General features: G+C 37.3%; 1 protein-coding gene across 2 annotated transcripts in view; it reads left to right on the top strand.

The window, feature by feature from the left end:
- Window positions 1-19,501, top strand: part of NUFIP1 (nuclear FMR1 interacting protein 1) — a 54,778-nt gene extending 35,277 nt beyond the window's left edge. The window contains exons 8-10 of one of the 2 annotated variants that reach the window (XM_090258257.1): window positions 1,119-1,235; window positions 17,684-17,913; window positions 19,203-19,501. In XM_090258257.1, the coding sequence (XP_090114383.1) occupies window positions 1,119-1,235; window positions 17,684-17,913; window positions 19,203-19,319 (464 nt within the window). In that variant the 3' untranslated portion in view covers window positions 19,320-19,501. The remainder of the gene's footprint in view (window positions 1-1,118; window positions 1,236-17,683; window positions 17,914-19,202) is intronic. The other variant, XM_090258258.1, reaches the window with a different exon arrangement.
- Window positions 19,502-19,706: the final 205 nt, after the last annotated feature.

Genomic DNA, 19,706 nt, shown 5'->3' with positions numbered 1-19,706 from the left:
CACTAATAATATATATCTGTGCTAATATCTACCTATCATCTGTCTATCTGTCTGTCTATCTATCTATCATCTACCTATCCATCCGTCCTACATATTTGCCTTTCCCTTTATTAATCCAGGAGAAAAGGGGATAAATTAGATTAAAACTGACAAGAAGCAGTTTTTGGAGGGTGTGGTGCTGGGCATTGAGGATGAGTGGAGGAGAGAGGATTTAACTTCAACCATCAGAAGATAGTAGTTCCACATTCACAGAAAAGTGCACTCGCATTTCGTATTAGCATGTTTTGGTTTCCCCTAGATTTAATTAGTGAACATTAAATGCTTTCTTGAAACATTTCATATTGGTTGTGGTTTGAGTTAGTTCATTACATGAACAAGTTACTATTGTCTTCATTCTTCCATTATGCTTTATTTTTATTGGTTGTTTTGAATAGAATTAATACGTTTTTAGAGCTGCCAAAAACAAATGCTTGTTGGGCTGTGATCAAACATTTTACCTTTGGCAGACTCTTGACTTTCTCAGTTCTAATGCTTGTCTTGTTTTTACTTAAGTTCTTAGAAGTTCCAAATAATGAGAACTTTGGGCTGATTAATTTCAGCAAAACTCTGATTAAGCCTTTATCTATAGAATGGCATAAATTTTATTTCTGTCCTTAAAAACAACAAAGGTGGGTATTTTTATATTTTATTCCTAAATCTAATTTTCAGAGTCAATTGTCCTAATCTAGTGAAGTTAAATTTCTGACCTTTCTAGTACCTTAATAAAATTAATTAACAACATAAAGCAAATTAATAGCAAAGACTGTGTAATTAAATTAATTTAAGAAGGCCCAAATTTCATGACCTGTAAAATATGATAAGTAGGAGAGCTGTGCATAGCTTCCATTTACTCCTGTGTCTTCTCTTTGGGGAAGATAGCTTCTCTGACCACGAAGATTTAAACCAAAAGGAAAATATTCAGGTGTCCTGGCTTCTGTTCTTTGGGAAGATTTAGGAAATAACCAGAAATCACTTTTTTTTCACTAACACATGAGGGAGTTAGGGACTATCAACTTTCTTCTTATGGTGGTTGATTTCTTTGGTATACTGTTTTACTCTTATGTTCCTTTCTATTCCAGAGTCTGATAAAGAGGAGAAACCACAAAGTACTGTCATACCCAAGGAAGTGACACCTGCCCTGTGCTCACTAATGAGCAGCTATGGGAGTCTCTCAGGGTCAGAGAGTGAGCCAGAAAGTAAGTCACAGCCTCAGTTGTTGTAGTTGAGTTTGTTTTGTTTTGTTGCTTTTGCCTGTTCATCCATTCATATGTATGTATCTGAGGAAAGATGTGTTATGCGCATTCTTTATTTGCTATTGAAATGCCTATTTCATTTGATTCAGAAGTAAAGTTAACATGGGGTAAAAGAAAGAAATGGGGAAATGTATTGCTATTTTGGGAGAAAAAGGCAAACATAATACAGTGAAAGAATGGAAGAGAGACTATTGACTAATGGAATTGAAGAAAATTCTAAAAGATATTGCAAAAAAAGTTAATTTCTTCTCTCTCCATGTGTAGCACCTCAGGTAGATGAAAAGAGGTCCTTTATGACAGAGAGAATGGTAGACCTTAAATATATATAGGACATTGCTTTTCATAGAGCAGACTTATATAAATTATCTTTGGGGAACATAGTAACCCTGTACTTGCAGTTGCATTAGTATGTGTGTTTTAAAGGTTGGAAGAAATGGAATCCTTTCAAGAATCTTTCTGAGACGTTAACGATGTTCAGGAGACATGTCTTGCCCTTGATGATGAACCAGCTTAATCTCTAGCATCTCTTTTAGGGCCACTTTAAAAGAGCTGTGGGTAGGTCATTGATCTGTTGTACTGTCGCAATTCTTAACCCAATGTTCATATCGATAATCCAGCATATGCTTAATAAATAAGCCTGTGTGCTGCTGTTTTGGACATCTGACTCTGCATGGTAATTTTAATTAGGGTTTACCAATCGTGAAAGAATTTATGTGTATGTATCTCAGGACAAGATGAGTAATCACAATAGGAGCTCTACTGGATAAGAATATAGGGTCTAACAGTACATATGTAGAATGAAGGGAAGATTTGAATGTAAAAGGATGAATATGGCAGCACTTTTAATGCTGACTGGACTAGAGATAATCAATGTTTGTGTAGTTGAACGATGTTAACAGGATTTTTTATTTTTTATTTTTAAAATGAGCTCTGGCATTCTATGGTAGCTGGTTAAAAGCTACTTGAATTTTGAAATATAAACTACTTTGGCTTTATCAGATGGTTGTCTCTTCTTGTGTGTGTGTGTGTTTTTAAGAGAAACAATATTTCTTTACTCTTGTTTCCAATACACTGATATAAAGATTGAGTTATTCTTTAAACACATATTACATTTCCTGCTTATCGGTTGTATTTATGACAGGTGATAGCAAAGAAAGCTATTGCCAAATTACTGAGTCCAATAAAAACAAGTATGCGAATGCTTTCTTCTCTCTCTCTTTAAGATAAACATTTAATACTTTTATACTCATGTCTTCACTTTGAGTCTGCCACCATTTTTTATATAGAATGAAGAAAAGAAATTAGAAGGGATCTTTGAGGTTCCACCCCTTCATTTCATAGAACCTTAAGCTTAGAGAGGGTAAGTTTGCAAAGTTAGTATGTCGCTGAGCTGATGTAAAGCTTAGATTTAGGGACTTAAAAGTCTGAAGAAGTCAGCTGTAGTATATTTATATTGCCTTCCATTATAGCCTTTCTCTGTGTGGCATATGTTGTCTTCCTGCATAGGAGTGCATAGCCTTTTCTTTTTACAATTGAATTATTGGTGTGACGCTGGTGAATAAGATAATATAAATTTCAAGTGTACATTTCTATGATACATGGTCTGTATATTGCATTGGGTATCTGCAACCCAAAGTCAAATCATCTTCCATCACTATATATTTGTCCCCCTTTACCACCCAACCCGCTTCCTTCTGGTAATCATACCATTGTCTGTTTTTGAGTTTCAGTTTTATATCCCACATATGAGTGAAATCATATGATTCTTAGCTTTGTCTGACTGACTTCACTTAGCATAATATTCTCAAGATCCATCCATGTTATCACAAATGGCAGTATTTCATTTTTTCTTATGGCTGAGTAGTATTTCATTGTATGTATGTACCACGTCTTTATCCAAAATCATCTATTGAAGGATACTTTGGTTGTCTCCATGTCTCGGTCACCGTGAATAATGCTCCAACGAACATAGAAGTGCATAAACCTTTGCAAATAAATGTTTTTAGTTTTTCAGATAGATACCCAGAAAAGGGATTGCTGGGTCATATGTAACTCTACTAATTTTTTGAGGAAACTCCATACTGTTTTCCATAGTGGCTGTACCAGTTTACATTCCCACCAGTGGTGAATTGAGGGTTCCTTTTTCTCCACAACCTCTCCAACACTTGTTATCACCTGTCTTTTTGTTCATAACTATTCTAACAGGTGCGAGGTGGTGTTTCATTGTAGTTTTGATCTGCATTTCTCTAATAGTGAAGTTGAGCATCTTTTCATGTATCTGTTGGTCATTTTATGTCTTCTCGGGAAAAGTGCCTATTCAGGTCCTCCACCCATTTTTTAATTGGATTGTGTGGTATTGAGTTGATGAATTCTCTATATATTTTGGTCAGTAACCCTTGTTGGAGCTTTTGTTTGAAAATATCATCTCCCTTTAGATTGATTGCCTTTGTGTTTTGCTGCCAGTTTCTTTTGCTGTGCAGAAGCTTTCTGGTTTGATACAGTCCCATTTATTTATTTTTGCCTTTACTTCCCTTGCCTTTGGGGTCAAATTCATAGGATGTTCCTTTGACCAAAGTCCATAAGTTTAGTACCTATGTTTTCTATGCAATTTATTGTTTCAGATATTATGTTTAGGTCTTTGATCCTTTTTGAATTAATTTTTGTACATGGGGACAGACTCGGACTATAATAAATAGTTTCATTCTTTTACATGTGGCTTTTCAATTTTCCCAGCACCATTTATTGTAAAGGCTTTCATTTTTCCAATGTGTGCTTTTGGCTCCTTTGTCAAAAATTATTTGCCCGTATACATGTGGTTCATTTCGGGGTTCTCAGTTCTCCATTGGTCTGTGTGTGTCTTTTTCTGCTAATACCATGCTGTTTTGATTACTGTTGCTCTGTAGTATAATTTGAAGTCAGGTAGTGTGATGCCTCTGGCTTCATTTCTTTTCAGCAGTATTGCTTTGGCTATTTGGGGTCATTTCTGGTTTCATACAAATCTGATTTTTTGTTCTTAATTGTTTAAAAAATAACATTGATATTTTGGTGGGAATTGCATTATATCTGTATATTGCTTTGGAAAATATGGCCATTTTAACTATGTCGGGTCTTCCAATCCATGAACACAATACTTTTCATTTTATTATGTCTTTTTTGATCTCTTTTAATAATATTTTGAAGTTTTCAGTATATCAGTCCTTCACATCCTTTGTTAAGTTTATTCCTAGGTATTTTATCCTTTTGGTTGCATTTGGAATTGTTTTCCCTTTTTCTGAAATTTTATTGTTAGTATACAGGAAAGCAGTGGGTTTTGTACATTGATTTTGTATCCTGCAACTTTACTGTATTGATTGTTTTTAATAGTTTTTTGGTGGAGTCTTTAGGGTTTTCTATATACAGAATCATGTCATCTTCAAAAAGTGACATTTTTAGTTCCTCATTCCCAATTTGGATGCCTTTTACATCTTTCTTCTGCCCGATTACTCTGGATAGAACTTCCAGCACTATGTTGAATAACAGAGGTGAGAGTGAGTATCCTTGTCTTGTTCCTGATCTTAGAGGGAAAGCTTTCAGTTTTTCAAATATGATATTGGCTGAGGTTTGTCATATATGGGTTTTATTATGTTGAGGTACATTTCTTCTATACCCATTTTTATTAAGTTTTAATCATAAATGGCATACTTTATCTTATCAAATGCTTTTTCTGCATCCATTGATAAGATCATATGATTTTTATCCTTTGTTTTTCTTTTTTAATTATATTTTATTGATTATGCTATTACAGTTTCCCCAATTTTTCCCCTTTTGACCCTTCCACCCAGCACCCCCCCACTGCCTCAGGCAATCTCTACACCGTTGTTCATGTCATAGGTTATGCATAAAAGTTCTTCAGCCACTCCATTTTCTGTACTGTACTTTACATCCCATGGCTGTTCTGTAACTGCCTGTTTGTACTTCTTAATGCCCTCACCTCTTCACCCAACATACTGTGTTCCCCCACCCATCTTAAAACTATTAAAACATTCTGTTGATAGATATGTATTTATGCCATTTTATTCGTAGTTTTGATCTTTGTTTTCTTAAATAAGTCCCTTTAACAATTCATATAATAATGGTTTGGTAATGATGAACTCCTTTGGTTTTTTCTTGTCTGGGGAGCTCTTTATCTGCCCTCTCATTCTAAATGATATCTTTGCTGTGTTGAGTAATCTTGGCTGTAGGTCTCTGCTTTCCATGACTTTGACTATTCCTTGCAAGTTTCTTCTTGCCTGCAAAGTTTCTTTTGAGAAATCAGCCAACAGTCTTATGAGAACTCCCCTGTAGGTAACTAACTCCTTTTCTCTTTCTGCTTTTAAGATTCTCTCTTTATCTTTAACCTTTAGCATTTCAATTATGATGTGTCTTGGAGAGGGTCTCTTTGCATCCATCTTGTTTGGGACTCTCTGTGCTTCCTGGACTTGCATGTCTATTTTTGTCACCAAATTAGGGGAATTTTTCATTATTTTTTCAAATAGAGTTCCAATTTCGTGTTCTTTCTCTTTTCCTTGTGGTACCCCTGTGATGCAAATACTGGAAGACTCTTAAGTTGCCCCAGAGGCTGCTTACACTATCCTTGCTTTTTGGATTTTTTTTTTTTATTCTGATTGGTTGTTTTTTGCTTTCTTACGTTCCAAATTATTGATTTGATTCTTGGCTTCATCCACATTACTGTTGTTTCCCTGTACATTGTTCTTTATTTCAATTAGTGAATCATTTGTTTCTGACTAGATCTTTTTTATGCTATTGAAGTCCTCATTAACTTCCTTGAACATCCTTATAACCAAGTGTTTTGAACTCTGTACCTGATAGATAGCTTATATCCCTTTTGTTTAGTTTCTTTTCTGGAGTTTTGATGTGTTCTTTCATTTGGGCCATGTTTCTTTTGTCTGCTCATTTTGGCAGCCTCCTTGTGTTTGTTTCTATATATTAAGTAGAGCTGCTATGACTCCTTGTCTTGGTAGCGTGGCCTAATGTAGTAGGTGTCCTATAGGGTCCAGTTGCACAGCCTCCCCAATCACCCAAGCTCTTATTCAAGGTGAGCCCTTTGTGTGGGCTGAGTACACCTTCCTCATGTAGTTGAGCCTTGATTGCTGTTGGCAGGTCAATGGGAGGGATTTACTCAGGCCACTCAGCTGCAAGAACTGGCTGTGACCACTGACCACCAACTTCTGCCCTTTGTAGAGGATCAGCTATGCGGGGGCAGGGTGCTGGTGGTCCTACATGGTCTGTAGCTGTCCACTGGGTGCGCAGGCTCTGTGGTTTCTGGGTTGGTGCAGGCTACAGTCAGCCCCCACCTGTGTTATGCCTGGAACCACCCTGCATGAGCTATAAAGCAATCTGAGATGGCTACTTGTGCTGGGCTTGGGGATTCCAGGCAATGCCAAACTGAATCTAGGCTCGCTGCTGCTAGTTCTGGGCCTGGGACCACTTTGCAAGAGAAGAGGTATGTGGGCTGAGGGCTCATTGAGGCTAGCTATTGCTTGTTTGAAAGGATTTAGGAAGTTGTAAATCATGAGCCAAGACCAGGCATTCATATGGAAAAGTAGCTTGGGTGGGCCTGTAAGCGGGGGTGGGGGGGGGTGGGATGGAGTCTCAGGGGATCTCCAGGGTAGGGCAAACAGTGTTAGCCAGGTTGATGGGAGTCTCAGATATGACGCCAGCCTTTGCTCTTTTTAGAAAAGGGACAGTGGCCTCTGCTCACCTTTTTGTCCCCCAGCTCTCACCTGATGTCACACACTTCAGTTTCTCCCTGTGTGTCACTGGTGCCTTTCAAACTGCTACCCTGGTGCTGGAGCTCAGAGGGAGTGAGTCTGAGTAAATCCATGTGGGATTCTTTCAGAGGTTTCTTCCACCGACTCAATCCCCACTGGTTTTTGCAGCTAGAGGTTGTGAGGACTGGCACTGGAACCCTAGGCTTGGGGCCCTGGTGTGGGGCTGGGACTTCTAGCTCTTGAGATATCCCTCCCAATTTTTTTATTCACTACATGCGGGTGTGGGACCAGCCTGTTTAATATCTCCACCCTACCACCTCCCCACACACACAAGTCTGGATGAATGTGGTTTCTCTAATTCCATAGTTGTCAGACTTCCATTTAACTCTGTTTCTTTTGGTTCTAAGTGATGGGTGTTGTATATTTTAGTTTTAATTTTTATGTGGTTGTGTGAGGAGGGGTACTGTGTTTACCTATGCTGTCATCTTGACCTCTAATCCGTTTGTTTTGTTAATGTTGTGTAGTACATCGATCAGTTTGATTCTGTTGAACCACTTGTGCCCCTGGAATGAACCCCACTCAATTGTGATGTACTAGTTTTTTCACGTATTATTATTTTACTTCATTTGCTAGTATTTTGTTTCAGACTTTCACATCTGTATTTATCAGAGATATCAGTCTGTAGTTTTTTGTTTGTTTGTTTTTGCGTTATTCTTGACAGATTTTGATATCAGGGTTATGTTTTAGGAAGTATTGCCTTTTCTTCATTTTTTAAGAAGACTTTGAGAAGAATAAGTATTAAATCTAATTTGAGTGTTTGATAGAATTCACTAGTGAAGCCATGTAGTCCTGGAATTTTTTATTGTGAGGTTTTTGATGGTTGTTTCAATGTCCTCACTCTTGATCTATTTTGATTTTCCAGTTCTTCATGATTCAGTCTAGGAAGGTTACATGTTTTCAGGAACTTATGCATTTCTTCTAGGTTATTGAATTTGGTGGCCTATAGTCTTTCATAGAATTCTAGTATGATACTTTGTATATCTGTGATGTCTATGATTGTCTTTAGTTTCTGATTTTGTTTATACAAAGTCTTTTCTCTCCCACTTTTTTTTTTAGTGATTCTAGCCTGGGATTTGTCAATTTTATTAATATTCTGAAAGAATCTGCTCTTTGTTGTTTTTTTTTTGTGTGTGTGTAGTCTTTTTGTTCTATATTTCATTCATTTCTGTTCTAATTTTTAAAAACATTTTTAAAATTTATTTTTAGAGAGAGAGGAAGAGAGGGAGAAAGAGAGGGAGAGAAACATACATGTGCAAGAGAAAGCATCAATTTACTTCTCACAGCCCCCCAACCGTGGACCTGACTTGCAACCCAGGCATGTACCCTGATGGGAATCACACCAGCAATGTTTTGGTGCGAGACCACACCCAACTCACTGAGCCACACCAGTCAGGGCTGTTCTGATTTTTATTATTTCTTTACTTCTGCTGACTTTGGGTTGCTCTTATTCTTCTTTTTCTAGTTCTTTAATATGTAGTGTTGGCCCTGGCTGGTGTGGCTCAGTGGATTGAGCGCCGGCCTGTGAACCAAAGGGTCACTGGTTTGATTCCCAGTTGGGTAACATGCCTGGGTTGCAGGCTAGGTCCCCAGTTGGGGGCACACAAGAGGCAACCACACATTGATGTTTCTCTCCCTGTTTTTCCTTCCCTTTCCCTTTTCTCTAAAAATAAGTAAATGTAAAAATTTTTTTTTTAAAAGATGTAATGTTAGCCCTGACCAGTGTGGCTCAGTTGGTTGGGTGACCTTATGCAAAGCGACAGGTCACCAGTTCAGTCCCTGGTTGGAGTGTGTGCAGGAGGCAACTGATTGGTTTCTCTTTCACATTGATGTTTCTCCCCCTCTCTATCTCCCTCCCTTCTCCCTCTAAAAAAATAAATAAATAAAATCCTTTTTTAAAAAGGATGTAAGTTAGGTCATTTACTTGGGATATTTTTTGTTTCTTGAGATAAGCCTGTAATGATATAAACTTCCGTCTTATTACTGCTTTCGCTATATCCCAGAAGTTTTGATATGTCATATTATCATTCTCATTTGTCTCTATATACCTTTTTACCTTACCTATTATTTCTTCTTTGATCCAGCCTTTTTTATTAGCATATTATCTAATCTCCACATATTTGTGGATATCTTTACTTCCTTTTTGGAGTTGATTTCTACTTTCAAAGCACTGTGGTCAGAGAATATGCTTGAATTTGTTGAAGCTAGTTGTGTGACCCAGCATATGGCCTAGCCTTGAGAATGTTCTATGTACCCTGGAAAGAGTGTATAAGCTGATGCTTTTGGATGAAAGGCTCTGTAAGTGTAAATTAGGTCCATTTGGTTTAATGTGTTATTTAAGACTGATATATATTTTTAAGATTTTATTTATTTTTATACCCTGGCTGGTTTGGCTCAGTGGATTGAGCGTCGGCCTGCGAGCTAAGTGTCGCTGGTTCGATCTTCCAGTCAGGGCACATCAGAGAAGGAAAACTCTGGTTCCAAAAAACCTCCGCTGCCTTGCGGCATACCTCTTCAGGGGAAAGGCTAAGGGAGTAAACCCCGACAGAAAATCCGGAGCCGGAGTCCCTAAGGCGGTTTGACGTTGTAGTCAACACCGGCAACTCCTGCGGCGCACCTGAAGCCAAGCTGTATTGACTCCGTCTTTCCCTTGGATCCTTCAGCTGCGAAGAGAGAAGAGAGGGGGGGTCTGCTGCATGGGCAACAGCAGACCCTCCATATCACCCTGCCCAGGCTCTGTAGCTTCAGCTCCACTGGAGAGGACACTCCAGCGTCATCGCAAGATGTCGATTCAACACGGGAGGAGACAGATACCGTGTCACTCCCGAGTCGGACTGCACAACCATTCTCGGCGGTGCAGATAGACTCTTAAGAAGCTACACCATCGTCTCTCGAGGCTCTGTAGCTTCAGCTTCACTGGAGAGGACACTACAGCGTCATCGCAAGATGTCGATTCAACACGGGAGGAGACAGATACCGTGTCACTCCCGAGTCGGACTGCACAACCATTCTCGGCGGTGCAGATAGACTCTTAAGAAGCTACACCATCGTCTCTCGAGACGGATGACTGCCGACGACGATTTATTTTTAGAGAGAGGGGAAGGGAGGGAGAAAGAGAGGGAAAGAAACATTGATCAGCCATCTCTCTCACACACCCTGCTGGGGACTGAATCCACAACCCAGGCAATGTGCCCTGACCAGGAATCAAACTGGTGATTTTTTGTCTTGGAGGATGACATCCAATCAACTGAGCCACACCAGTCAGGGTTTAAGGCTGGTATTTCTTTATTGATTTTCTGTTTGGATGATCTCTTTACAGCTGTCAATGGAGTGTTTAGATGCCCAACTATGACTGTGTTTTTGTCAGTTTCTCCCTAAGTTCTGTTAGTAGTTGCTTTATATACTTTGGCGCTCCCTGATTGGGTGCATATATATAGAGGAGTGTTATGTCTTCTTGATGTAGTGTCCCTTTATAATTATAAAATGTCCATTTGTCTCTTGTTATCTTTATTGTCTTGAAATCTATTTTGTCAGATATAAAAAGTATGTCTATACCTGCTTTTCTGTGGATGCTATTTGCTTGAAGAATTATTTTCCCCCTTTCACTTTGAGTCCATCTTTGTCTTTGTAGCTGAGATGTGTCTCATGAAGACAGGTGTTTCTGTTTTTGTTCAGTGGTATTCCATAACTCTTTCCTCTGTTTCCTCTTTTTCTAAGTTTTTTTTTTTGTTTGTTTTTTGTTTTTGTGGTTACCATTAGGTTTATGAAAACAAAAGTTTCATATACACAGTAGTCCTTTGTTTTTTTTTTTTAATCCATCTGATCTCTATCTTGCCTTGCAAATTCTGACCTTTACCCTTTTCCCTTATATGTTTTTATTGTCACAAATTATTCCTGTTTATGCTGTGAGTTTGTTGGTGATCTTTTCATTTTGCCTTTTCTTATGGTTAATGGAAGATTGTCTATTGAAAGATCTGTCTGATTTTATATGAATTCACTTTGACTAATTGTCCAAAATGCCCTGATTTAAGGAAAAGCTCTTGCTTCACATTCCTAAGCCTTAAGAATTATTTCATGTAGTCTGAATTCAGCTGTATTAAGCCATCCAGGTCACTAGCAGATTTGTAGTTTCCAGTGTTAATTCTAGGCTATAGAATAGGGTATCAACACATAGGGACTTTGGAATAAATAAATGAAGGAAATAAAGTGGACCTTCTCTGAATCATTAAATAACATTTAGAAGTCTGCTTATTTAGGTGTATTCTGAATGGAGAGAAGTCTGAATCTCACAGATGTTAACAGTCGTATCTTTACAGTTAAGATCTGTCTTGATTTAGGGAGTAACATGAAAGTGTAGAGTGGATATTCAACATGAGGAGTGATTGGAAAGAGTTTTAAACAAGGAAAAGGTCCCTCAAGAAAGACAGAAGTAAAACAAGAGGCTATGCTTGGATCTGGGGCTGTCAGAATCATTAAGATATGCAGGGGCAAAAGCAGGTTTACAGTTGTGAGTATGCACACAGTTTGTTCTTTTATTACTTATTAATTATTATATTATTTTCCATACAAACAACTGGAAACCTACTTTAGCTCCACCTTGTACATAGGGAAAAAAATATCAATGAGTAGTATCTTCAGATGGATTAGTTTGATAACTGTCTGGGTTTTGTGTGTTCCTTTTTTGTTTTTGTTTTCATCATATTAGAAATTAAATGCAGTTTTGCAGCACCTCCAAACTGTTTTTTCTTCATATTGGTTTGGCTATGACTGGGGACCTCTAAACTGAAAACTGACTCAAAGCCACAAACCAGAAAGGGTGATTTAGGTTTGAAAAAACCCAATGGCTATATATTGAATTTATTTACATTAAAATATGATACTAAGCTGCAAAATGTGAATCTTGGGAAAAACATAAATGGTTCAAATTCCTCATTCCTTAGCAGCAAATTGACAATATAAGCTCAGACTCATTTTGACTTCTGTGTCCCTGGATTGGGAGATCAATCAATACTTGCAGGGAAAGAAAATAATAGAAAGTAGTGCCCTGGTTTTTCGTTTTGTCTTTTATTATTATTCTCATAATTTTGAACTCTGTAAACCACTTTGTGAAGTCTTAGCGCCATTCTTTTTTTTTTTTTAATTTTATTTTATTGATTATGCTGTTACAGTAGTCCCAATTTCTTTTCCCTCTGCTCCCCTCTGCCCTGTGACCCCCTCTCCCTCCAGTTGTCCCCTCCCTTAGTCCATGCCCATTGGTTGTGCATATAGTTCTTCTCAACATCTTCCTGTCTACTCTACTCCCTCCTACTATGCTTCTTAATTCCTGCATGATCTCCCTCCTTTTCTCCCTTCCCCATCCAGTTTTCATTTTAATGTTCATAGTTTTGATCCTCCTTCTTCTAAACAAGTCCCTTTAACATCTCATATAACAGTGGTTTGGATCTAATGAACTTCAGTTTTACTTTGTCCTGGAAGCACTTTCTCCGCCCTTCTATCCTGAATGACAGCTTCGCTGGATAGAGTAATTGTGGTTGTAGGTTTCTGATTTTCATTCCTTTGAATATTTCTTGCCAGACCCTTCTTGCCTGTAAAGTATCCTTTGAGAAATCAGCTGATAGTCTAATTGGGACCCCTTTGTACATAATTCTCTTTCTTGCTGCTTTTAAGATTCTCTCATTATCTCTAATTTTTGACATTTTGATTATAATGAGTCTTGGTGTGGTTCTCCCTGGGTCCAGTTTATTTGGAACTCTCTGTGCTTCTTGGACCTGAAAGTCCATTTCCTTCCCCAAGTTAGGGAAGTTCTGCTTCATTATTGTTTCACATAATTTTTCAATTTCTAGTTCTTCTTCTTCACCCTCAGGCAATCCTATAATTCGAATGTTCAATTGCTTATAGCTGTCCCAGAGGTTTTTGACCCTCTCCTCATATTTCTCACTTCTTGTTTCCTCTTTCTGCACTGGTTGACTGTTTGTTTTCTCCCTATGTTCCGATTTGTTTATTTGATCCCTGGCTTTCCGTTCCTCACCACTTGTCTTGTATGTATTTTTGTTCATTTCAGCAGGACTAGCCTTCATTCCTTCCCTGTCTTGATTAAGTCCCACTGTTAGGTCTATAAGCTGCCTTATGACTATAGCTCTGAACTGAGCCTCAGAAAGATTCTCTATTTGTTCATCGGTCAAGTCCCTTATTTGCTTTTTGGTTAGCTGCGTGATTGATATTTCAATCATTAATTCTGCCATTCTGACCGTTTTGTTTATCTTTCCTTCTTGGGCGGGGCGCTATATTGGGCAGAACCCCATGTACTCATCACAACCTGGCGACCTTTCTCACCACGCTGGCACTTTGCCTGGGTGCGGGGGTCCAAGATGGATTCCTGCTGTTACTCCCTGCTGAAGACCGGAGCCTGCTCTGTCCCCACGCCCTCTGTGCCTCACAGTCCAAGACAATGAGGGTCTACCTTCCCCTGCGTTGGAATTGCGAGCCGATGGATCTGGTCTGCAGCCAGGGCTGGCTCCCAGACACTTCTCTCCTCCCCCCAAATACGGGTGTCTGCTTACTGGGTCCTGCTGCTCGTTGCTGCAGCTGCCGCCTTGAGCACAGCTCGATCTTTCAGCCGCGGCTTCGCCCCTCCTACCCATCCAGACGAGCACCACTTGTTTATGACTTCATACACTGGACTTCCATGTAGCTTTATTTTCTGAAACTTCTGGTTATTTCTGATTTTGCAGTAGTTGTAGTCCTTCTTAGTTGTGGAGGGAGACAGAGCATGTCGGTCTAGGCCTCCATCTTGGCCGGAAGTTAGCTCCATTCTTTTATGCTTATATTTCTCCTTTTTTCTCTTTTCCCCATCACTTTAAAGGCACATCAGAACTATCATCATGACAAGTTCTTTTATAGTGCTTACTCTGTGTCAGGCCCTGTTTTATGTGCTTAACTCATTTAATTATTGCCATAACCTCATGAAGTAGGTGCCATGAAGAAATTTAGGCTGAGGTAAGTAACTTGACCAAAGATCATGTAGTAAGTTCTAGAACTAGGACTTGAACATAATAGCTTGGGACCAGCATCAGTTTCCTTTTAACACTTACTCCACACTTCCTTTCAAATGTAATTTCCTTTGTAATGCTTGAGTGTTGAAGGTTTTGAGGGATATCATTAGACTCCAGCACACTCATCCATACAATTGAACCCAGTCTCCCAACTTATGGATAGAACTTTTAATATCACATCAGCCTGTAATTCATGGTAATCAAAAATATAGAAGAACCATTTAGGGGGTGAGAGGAGGGGATTCCTGTTGTAAAACTTTTGTTTTTTAATTTAAAATTTTTTTCCTATCTTAAAACTTTAATACTTCTGATTTTCAACTGATTATATGATTTTTCTTTTTTCTTCTTTGTTTTTAAAAAAGATTTTATTTATTTTTAGAGAGAGAGGAGGCGAAGGAAGGGAGAAAGGGAGGGAGAGAAGCATCGATTGGTTGACTCTCACACGGCCCCTTACTGGGGGACCAAACCTGCAATTTAGGCATGTGCCCTGGCCAGGAGTCAAACCTGTGACTTTTTGCTTTGCTGGACAATGCTCAACCAACTGAGCCACACCTGTCAGGGTTTGTTTTTCTTCTTTATTCTATAAGTATGTAATATACATTGATTGCTTTTTAAATGTCAAGTCAACCTTGTATTTCTGGGATAAAATCTACTTGGTCATGATGTATAACCCTTTTAATACATTGCTGGATTTGTTCTGCTAATAATTTAATTGCGGATTTTTACAATAGTGAAACCATCTATCTGTACTTGGCATTTTCTTTTGGGAAAGATTTTAAATTATGAGTTAAATTTTCTTAATAGGTACAGGACTAGTCAGATTTTCTTTTTATCTCGAGTCATTTTTTTGTGAATGGTGTCTTTCAAAAGAATTTTTTGTTTCATCTAAGTTGTCTAATTTATTGGCATAAAGTTATAATTTCTTGTATCTGTAGGATAAATAGTGACGTTCCTTCTTTGATTCCTCATTATTAACTGGTATTTTTAAATCTTAATCAGTCTTGTTATGTATTTATTACTTTCATTAATCTTTTTAAGGAAAGAACTTCTGGCATTGCTGATTTTTCTCTATTTCTAATTTATTGATTTTCACTCTTTGTTATTTCCTCCTCACTCTACCTCATTATAATGGGAGCTTAGATAATTGAGTGTAGATTTTTTTTTCATCATTTCTAATATGACTATTCAAAGCTATAAATTTGCTTTCATGCATTGCTTTAGCTGCATCCCATAAATTTGACACATTATGGTTTAATTTTTATTTCAAAATATTTTCTAATTTTTTTTGTGATTTGTTCTTTAACTTGTGGGATTTTTAGAAATATGCTGTTTAGTTTCCAAATATTGGGAGGTTTTCTAGGTAGGGGTCTGTTACTGATTTTACTTTAACTCTGTTATGGTCAGAGAACATCCTCTGTATGCTTTCAGTTTTTTCTATTTATTGAAAATTGTTTTATAGCCTAATACAAGTTGAATGTTTGTGGGAACCAACAAGAATGCAATTATATATTGGATTGAGAGTCCTTTGTCAGTTTGAGTTGATTATTAGTGGTACTCAGGTCTTCTGTATCCCTGCTCATTTTCTAATTTTTCTTCAGTTATTGAGAGCAGAGTGTTCAAGTCTCCAACCTTAATAACAGACTTCTCTTTCAGTTTTGTGAGGTTTTGCTTCGTGTGTGTGTGTGTGTGTGTGTGTGTGTGTGTGTGTGTGTTTTAAATCTTCATTCGATGATATATTCATTGATTCCGGGGAGGGGGTGGTGGTGCAGGGAGAGAGGGAGGGAGAGGGGAGAGAGGAGAGAAGTATTGATGTGAGAGGAATAGCCATCTGTTGCCTCCCGTAAGTGCCCTGACCGGGTACCTAAGTCACAGCCTGGGCATGTGCACTGACTGGGAATGGAACTGCGATCTTTTGGTTTACAGGAAGATGCTCCAACCAGCTGAGCCACACAGGCCAACTGCTGCATATATGTTGACACTGTTATTAGCTGTTGCTGTTCTGTGTTCTTGAGAAATTGATATATCATTATGAACTATCCCTCTTATCCCAGGTGATAATCCCTGTTCGGAACTCTCCTTTGTCTGATATTGATACAACCGTTCCAGTTTTCTTATGATTGTTGTATGCTTGGTATTTTCTTCCACCCTTTTACTCTTAACCTGTGGTTTTATATGGGCAGTCCTCGCTTTGCACTGTTCCTTGGTAACTGAGATTTAATCTCAGTTCAAGTTGTATAACGCAAGGACTACTTATAATTTAAAGTTTCTTTTTTTGTAGACATCATGTAGTTGCTCTTTTTATCCCACCAATCTGATTTCAACCCCTTTAAGTAGGGTGTTTAAACTATTTACGTATATTGTAATTTTTTTAAAAATTATTTATTTGTTTGTTTTATTTTTAGAGAGAGGGGAAAGGAGAAAGAGAGGGAGAGAAACATCACTGTGTGGTTGCCTCTCACTTGCGCCCCCAACTGGGGACCTAACATGCAACCTAGTAATGTGCCCTGACTGGGAATCGAACCAGCGACAGTTGGCTCGCAGGCTGACACTCAATCCACTGAGCCCCAGCAGCCAGGGTGTATTGTAATTATTAATATACTGTAGTCCCTCACTATATTGCGGTTCACTTATTGTGGCCTCACTGTATCATGGGATTTTAAAAAATATTATATTTAATTATTTATCGTGGATTTTTTGCTATATCGTGGGACTTTGCAGTACTGTATATGTATGTTGTTAAAGTTACGTAGGTTTAAGAGTGTAGAATAAATGTAAGGTTCCTACTTCGCGGGGGTGTCTGGAACGTAATACTCGCCATAAGTGAGGGAAACTGTAGTTTCTTTCTTTTTGTCTCCTCTATTTTTTGTTCTGTTTTCCTTTTCCTGCCTTTGGATTAATTTTATCTTTTTAGGGCAATGCAAATACCAATTTATTAGTTATACCTCTTTGTTTTATTGTATGGGAGTTGGTCTAGAGTTTATAGTATACAACTTTAACTTACCACAGTATCCTTTCAAATGATATTATACCACTTCACATAATTTTCAGAATTTTATAGCAATATATTTACATATTCCTCTTCCCTTCCTTTGTGCTATTGTTATCATAGATTTTATTTCTACAGATGTTATAAATCCCACATACATTGTAATTATTTTTGCTTTAAATAGTCATTATCTTTAAAAGAATTTTCAAACAGGAAATATATGTCTTTTGTATATCCACACATGCACACATATTGACTTTCTAACACTCTTCATTCTTCATTTGTGTAGATCCAAGTTTCCATCTGGTTTTATATCCTTCATAGGGATCACTTTTTATAACTTTGTGGTACTCTCCTCAAGTCTTGGAAGTTATAACTCCCAATTAAAAAAAAAAATTGTAATTCATTGTAAATGCCTAGTTTTAATTAATAAGTAGCCAATATTATGGCTGGGGGAAATTATTATGTTTTGTTGTTATTTTTTAGAAGGATAACTTGTTTTCTTCTTTGTTTTTAATTTTTGTGTTTATTTTTTATCATATCTAGAAGCTCCCATTAAAACTGAAGCAGATGTTCTGGTGGAAGACCAGGTTCTCCATAATGATACTAAGAGACCAAGTCAAGATGTTAAAGTGACTGTTGGAAATTTCTCGGAAGCCAAGTATAAGAGCCAAAGGAAACATTTCAAAAAGACAAACCCTAAGAGGAAAAAAGATTATCACAACAATCACCCATTATTTGAACCAAGAACACATCATCCATATCTCCTGGAAATGGTAAATGATTTTTATTTACATTCTAATCTTTGTGTTCTCACATCGTGGAGATAGAGCATGTGTGTGTGTGTGTGTGTGTGTGTGTTAAACATTTTATTATCTTTAAATTATAAAGTGGTGCTTCTTCTGATTCTAAGTAATAGGCCTGCAACTGTTCAGATAGATAAGGCTTTCATGTTTAAGAGTGATAGAAATAGAAATAATCCAAATTTTTTAGTGGAGTTGTAAAACTACTGACATTCCCTGAAAAGTCTGATTTTGCCTTGCCAGGTAATTGCTTGTGCTGTAGCTAGTGTTCTATGACTACACTCTTATGAGGGTTACATATAGGCACAGTTGCTTCTGTTTAAAATTGATCTGAAACGTGCTTCTCTGTTTTATAAATTTCAGTGCTATATAAAGTAAATTGCCTTTTAAAAATATTTACCTTATAAGGGCAAATTAAATCATTTTTCCACCAAAAGTTCCTATGTATTGTTTCCAAACTACATTAATGACATCAGAAAATAAATTGAGGTCAATTTATTTTTTTTACAAATGACATATGATGCCCTGACTGGTGTGGCCCAGTTGGTTGGGTTCGCCCCACAAACTGAAAGGTCTCAGGTTTGATTCCTAGTCAGGGCACATGCCTGGGTTGCAGGCCAGGTCCCTGGCTGGAGAGGTGTGTGAGAGGCAACTGATAGATGTTTTTCTCGCACATCACTGTTTCTCTCCTTCTCTTTCTCCCTCCCTTCCCCTCTCTCTAAAAATAAATAAATAAAATCTTTAAAAAATTATTGTATATATGACTCCTTGGTTATGTACTTATTCTAAGTTCTACGGATTTTTAGCTTTCTTTTTGTTACAATAAGCACAACAATGGGAAGTTACTAAAGTCCAGGAATATTGGGATTTTTAACTGCTAGTTTCATTATTACTGTCTTTACTATATCTACTTATCAATTTCTATACTGTTTATAGATTTGAGTTTGGAAGGGTCCTCTTTGACATGATTTTTAGATTAAAGAATTACAGATTTTTAAACCTATTTTCCTTGTCCCTTGTTAAATACTCCTAGGGAGAACTCCAAATGTTAACATTTGTGCTATTTTAAAAACTAGATGATCTTCGTATAAATTAAAAGGAAATGTTCTTGCATTATTTTTTTAGCAAAATAATTAGTAAATATAATGTATATCTTTATTATTCTTTGTTTTCATATGAGGAAGGCACACATAATTTTTTAGATTGCATTTCTTGGAGATATTTTACTTACTAGCTAATCTTTGTATTTATTGTTTTTTCAGCTTTTAGCTCCAGACATTCGACATGAAAGAAATGTGATTTTGCAGTGTGTTCGGTACATCATCAAAAAAGACTTTTTTGGACTTAATAATAATTCTACAAAAACTGAAGATGTGTAGTTGTGTAATGTTTCAGCACTCATAACTGAAGCATGTAAAGTAGTGCCATCCTCACATTAGTGGAGGAACACTTATTTTTAAATTGGATTAGTAATTAAATTGTAAGCTTCATATGATATTATATTGGATTTTTCAAGTCTTTCTTTCGAAACTATGCAAATAAATATGTAACTGATTTTTAAGACTGTGTCTGTATTATTGGGATTGAACATAATATTTGCTGGCAGAATTCTCCTTTTTGTTTGTATGTATTTGTACGTATTACTGTCAGATAAGGAAATCTGTCTGCTCTTGGACCAGTTAAGTGAAGATACTGGTTTAATAGTGAAGAAAAAAGATTTTAAAATGTTCATTTCAGCTGAGCAAAGCTATAGGTTAGGGAAATAA

This window comes from Furipterus horrens, unplaced genomic scaffold (assembly GCF_987537825.1).
Source record: "Furipterus horrens unplaced genomic scaffold, mFurHor1.1.pri manual_scaffold_12, whole genome shotgun sequence".
NCBI lineage: Eukaryota > Metazoa > Chordata > Mammalia > Chiroptera > Furipteridae > Furipterus > Furipterus horrens.
This window is presented reverse-complemented; position numbering and strand designations above follow the sequence as displayed.